Source organism: Olea europaea, unplaced genomic scaffold, assembly GCF_002742605.1.
Source record: "Olea europaea var. sylvestris unplaced genomic scaffold, O_europaea_v1 scaffold1834, whole genome shotgun sequence".
NCBI lineage: Eukaryota > Viridiplantae > Streptophyta > Magnoliopsida > Lamiales > Oleaceae > Olea > Olea europaea.
The window spans coordinates 243603-249325 of record NW_019236108.1 but is presented as its reverse complement, the minus strand read 5'-3'; the positions used below and the strand labels follow the sequence as shown (position 1 = coordinate 249325).

The 5723-nt window shown below is 33.4% G+C and overlaps 1 protein-coding gene across 1 annotated transcript in view; it reads right to left on the bottom strand.

The window, feature by feature from the left end:
• The window catches only part of LOC111378571 (DEAD-box ATP-dependent RNA helicase 51-like), a 10291-nt gene extending 8864 nt beyond the window's left edge, over nucleotides 1-1427 (bottom strand). Inside the window, exons 1-2 of the mRNA XM_023001797.1 lie at nucleotides 890-1427; nucleotides 330-515 (exon numbers count right to left, since the gene is read on the bottom strand). Of these exons, the coding sequence (XP_022857565.1) occupies nucleotides 330-515; nucleotides 890-1312 (609 nt within the window). The 5' untranslated portion in view covers nucleotides 1313-1427. The remainder of the gene's footprint in view (nucleotides 1-329; nucleotides 516-889) is intronic.
• Nucleotides 1428-5723: the final 4296 nt, after the last annotated feature.

Sequence of the window (5723 nt, the reverse complement as noted above, 5' to 3'; positions counted from 1 at the left end):
GTACAAACCCCCCCCCCCCCAAACCAAAAAAAAAAAAATCCTATGCGCCAGGCATACCCTAAAACAGAGCCTAAGTAGGCCTCAATGAGCTGATGAGATTTGATCACACAACCTAAGCCATGTAAATTGGAGTCAGGTGCCATGAAGCCAATCTCCAGGTCAGAAATAATATACTATATTCACAAAAAATAAAAATAAAAAATAAAAAGAAAAAGTTTGCTGGACATGGACTTCAAGAAAAGATGGAACTGCTTGGAGTAGAGTCGCTAAATGCTGAGAGATATTTTTATATAGCTAGCAAAACAAATTCGAATAAACATCTTATATACCTGTATGGCCAACTCCCTGGTCGGGCAAATGACAAGGATGCCAGTCCCATTGCGAGGCTTGAAATTGCCTCGATACAACAACTCCACAGCTGGTACCAGAAACGCAAGGGTTTTGCCAGAACCTGTCCTTGCAGCTCCAAGAACATCTTCAAATCCTATAAGCGGTGGAATTGCCCGGGCTTGGATCTTCAATCATAAAAAAAAAATCTATTTTAGGAACATAAATTCTTTCTTATCCATTAATGTCAACCCAATAAGAAATAGGATTCTTAGCAGCTCATTATAAAACAAAACGAAAATGATCAAGTGACTGTCAGAACGTTTGAACGTGCTTAAAAGCAGCCCTACTAGCTGCTATTCTCGGAAGCTCTAAAGATGCGAATTTTAAGCGCTGCAAATACAACCCCATCTTGTCGTGAGATTGACCAATAGAACAAAATGAAGTTCACAATAAAACACGGGATAAAAACTAAAGGCAATTGATAAAATTAAAATATTATTAATAATAAATACAGATTACACAGAAACATTAACTAGGATGACAATTAATCGCCATTTACCTCAGTCATGTACTGAAAACCCATGTCCTTGATGGCATTCATGGTGGGCTCGGATAAACCCAGCGATGCAAATGTCTCCGTACTCATAATCCCAGAATTACTTCGTATCATCTTCTCTCTCTTCACCTTCTCTTCTTTTCCACTTTCCTCTTCTTCCTTCTCCTCTTTGTGCTCCGTCTTCAATATTTTCTTGCTTTTTTTCTTCTTCTCTCCAAATCCTTCTTCTTCTTCTTCTTCTTTCTGCTCTCCAATTTCCTCCCCTTCATCGCTGCCTCCTTTTTTCAAGTACTCCTTATTCTCTTCTTCGCGTTCTGAATTTTCTGGTGTGGATTTTTTTTGTTTCTTTTTGTCTCTATTTCTTTTGCGCTTCTTCTTTGTGGAATCCATGGCTCCATTATTTGGGATTTTCACAATACCCGGCATTGTTATTGATGCGTACGAGTTCAGAAGAGAATTCTAGGAGCAGTATAATTGAAAGGGGATGCAAAGTATGGTTTTAAGGGTTTTTTTATTGAACCGTTTTGAAACCTGGGGGCAGCTCAAAAAGTACGTTGCAATGGGCCGAGCCATTAATAGCCAGTTTGATTTGAATTAAAGCCCCTGTTTGGCCCTCATTACGGGGAAAATTTAATGTATAGAATAGTGTATTTTGAAAAATGAGTGGTTGAAAAAGAAAAAAAAAATTTCGATTTACGTGTAATATTATTTTATGGAAGATTGTGTGGTTGAAAATAGGAGAGAGAAAAATAGAATGTAATGTAATGTAATGAAAATCAAACAGGGGCAAAATCTACTCGAGGAAATTACACCGTCCCAAGCTTTTAAGTTCACATTACATAAATCACGGGTCCAACTTTTTTAATCAAATATTCGGTATACCCTTAATCCTAAAATTCAAATTCATTTCACTCAATTCTTCATTCTCTCTCCCCCTCCTGTCTATCTCTCGTCTCTCTATCCTCTCCGTCACAAGGAGTCGTTGTTGTCGAAAACCGCAGCGTTGTAGCGACAACCTCTTTCGAATGTGTGAGCGTAATCTAAACCAAAATCAAACAATCAATATTAGTCATATATTTTATGGATTTCACAATTTTTCAACTACACATTTCAAAAATTTATATCACAATTTATTAAAAAATCTAATTTTAATCGTCACCAAACACCCTTTAAACGTTTTACTTGATTTATTCACCCAAGTAATTATTTTTACTTTAGTTGAAAATAAAAATGTTTATTTGTCAAACTATTGAATATTTTTTATTCATCGAAGTTAAAAATAAATAAATTACTTAGTTTTTATATATAAGGTAACTAGTTTTACTTTAAGAAATCAGAAGTGCAATATCTAAGCATGTTTAGAGCATTCAAATGTTTCAATGGATTGTTAAAATGAACTTAAAAAAAGTTCTTCCTCGATGCAATCTGAAACCAACCATGTCAAGTTAAAACCTAAATTATGAAAACCCCAGATCTGAAGAATATAGTAAAAAAGAATACGTTACCCCTTGCATTTGACAATAAATGACATAATAAATTCACAAAAATGCGAGAAGAAATCAAACCCTTTGTGCAATGTCCATTGGTTGTTTCTTTTTTCTTCTTTTTTCGATGAAGATTTGTCATTGTTGTTATGAGCCCTTTTTACTATTTCTAAGTTCAACTAACAACCTCCCCGTGGACAGTATTAGCAAGTTGTTGCGTTTTCAATGGGATGATCGATTAATCGCTAGTTTTGATCTAAGAAATGAAGAAGCAAGATGAATATTGGTAGCGAGCACTCAATTCTTATGAATATGATTATAATCGATTGTGTTTAAGTAGGGTGTGGAAATTCATGGGAAGAATTGGAAATCTAAATTTCGAGTGAGAATGAAGGGATTTGAGGGTGAATTTGAAATATCACGAAATTTATAAGCTGAGATATGCTATTTAAAATTTGTTGTCCAGCAATTAATAATTGACACATTATTTCATATTAAAGTATCATTTAATTTTAAAACACAAATGGTAGTGAGGGAAAAGTTTGATATTCTGATTTAAAATTATGCATCAATCATTCGATGTGTAGATAGCAAATTTTGGAGACCAAATCTCAACTTGAAATTTATATTGTGACTAAAGTAAATATACATTTAGACTAGAAAAATTGCCATTATTGTCGAGTGATGGATGAATGGAGATACCTGGGGTTTATTGTAACAAAATTATATATTTTCCTCATATTTCATATGATAACTATAGTGGAGAGTCTATATTTCCCAAAATAAATTAATGACCCAAATGATTTTAAAACTGAAACAAATATCAGGGATAATTACCCCCGATACTCCCGTAAATAATTTAGTTTCCTTACCAAGCCATTGTTTGATAGAAATTATAATCTAAAGTTTTATCAAAATCAAAGTTAACAATTAATTTTAACCACATATTTTATGGGACTCACAATTTTTCGATAACACATCTCATTAACTTTTAGGGCCAAATTCCCAATTGACTGGCTTTTCAAACGGAGTTCCATATATTCTCTTTCTCTTGATCTTCGACTCATGGCCCATTACCATGGAAAATCCATCCGAATCCAGTTCCACCACCCCAATAATTGTTGAGAAAAATGTTACAGCAATGGAGAAAATTAGAAGAAGAAGATGTGAATATGAAATCCGGCAAAGGCTTGAATATGAAGAATATATCGCTGTCATTAAAAGATATTTACCCCCTTTCACAATGCTTTTAAGGATTAAAGTTGACATAGTTTGTAGGATTTAATCAAGCCCTAAAGAAGAGCTCCAAAAGAAAAAGTGATCTTCTTGATGAACAAGTGAAAATGAAGTTTGAATATGTGATAATTTCTTCAAAGTTTTGAATGAATGATGGAATGATTTTTTCATATGTTTAGGGATGAACACCATCGAGTATTTATAGATTTTAATCATTTCATATGAAGTGGTTTTAACTCAAAGCAACGAGTAGCAATGTTTCATTAATAAAATCACCAAAAATTTTGAAAAAACCCGACCAACGGTCGAATTTTTATACCATGCGACCGCATATGCTATAACTATGCGGCTGCATAGTTATAGTTTTGGCCGCCCTTCAATTCTCCAAAAATCCATATGCGACCACAAGTGGCTGCATAAGCCATTTTTATGGCTTGATTTTCCAATTCATTCACTTCTATCTCAATTCATCCTCTTTGATTTTGAACAACAATATTATAACAATCCACCACTTGTTCAATGAAAATCATATAATCAAATATCAACTCTCGTGCATAAGGATTAGATATATTTTGATTTGAATCTAACCATAGTACAAATCTCATAAAGCATTATCGAAATTCCAAGTAGTTAAGAAACTTTGAACCAATTATTCTTTGTAACAATACCAATGAAATCACGCATGCAAGTGTTAAATTTTCACAAGTTCCTCTAACTCGCTTAGTGCCGATATGACATTGCACTTATCTTTTTTCATCGAACTTTTAAAGAGAGAAAATTTCAACTCTCTAATGAGCCGATGCCACTTCGAAGTTCACACAAGTGAAGTTCTTTCAATATCTTTATTACTTTTAGAGATACTTGTATCTCGTACTGAACTTTGTTAAGAGTTTTATTATTATAATTCATCCCTTCAACAGTAACAACCAACATTGTTTATCAAATATAGGATCTAATAATTTAATAGTGTCAAAATCTATCCACTTATCAGATGATTTGTTATTACCACTTGAGCCTAAATATATTTGTTTAGTGTACTTTTGGTAGAGTTGCTATCATTCATGAATCTATTTAAGAAGTTTCAACCTCATCCTACTTGATGTCAATCTTACTAATTCTCTTGTGAGAGATTTAGTAAGTGGATCAGCTAAGTTCTCACTAGACTTAACATGTATAGAAGAAATTATTACACGCTTGATTAATTTTTTCCCACTCTCGTGTTTTAGACTCATGTGTCTAGACTTTCCATTATACACTTCACGATATGCTCTAGCAAGAGTAGCTTGATTATCACCTAAGATAGGTATGGAAAAAATATCCTTTATATCTAAAGGAATTTCATATAACAGATCACTTAGCCACTCAGCTTCTTTTCTTGTTTCGGGGAATGCTACAAACTCTGACTCCAATGTTGAGTGAGTAATGCATGTTTGTTTCTTAGACTTCCAAGAAATTGGACCTCTTTCAAGAGTAAATATCCAACTTGAAGCAAACTTATTTTCTCCCGCACTCGACATCCAACTGGCGTCAATATATCCTTCCAAGATTTTAGGGAACTTTATATATTGTAGTCCAAAGTTTTTTATTTTCTTTAAGTAACCAAGAACCATCCCGATAACCTTATAATATTCGGAACTTGGATTGTTAGTAAGCCTACATAGTTTAGTCATAGCAAATGTTATATCAGGTCTTGTACATTGTGTTGCGTACATAAGACTTCCAATCGTACTTATATATTCCATTTGAGCTATTGTTCTTCCATCATTTTTTATTAGCTTGACACTTCGATCCAACGGGGTATTAGCCTCATTGACGTTCAAGTGTTTGAACTTATTTATCACATTTTCAATGTACTGTGATTGGCTTAATGTAAAACCCCCCACTATCCCTTTTAACTTTTATACCGAGGATAGTATCTACTTCTCTAAGATTTTTCATTTTAAACGTGGAGAATAGAAATCCCTTCATTTTTTAATCCGTCTATATTGTTGCTGATGATCAACATATCATCAACGTATAGACATATTAAAGTAATTACACTATTATTTATTTTAGTGTAAAGGCATTTGTCCGTAAAATTATGATTAAATACATTTGACATTATTTTAGAGTCAAAT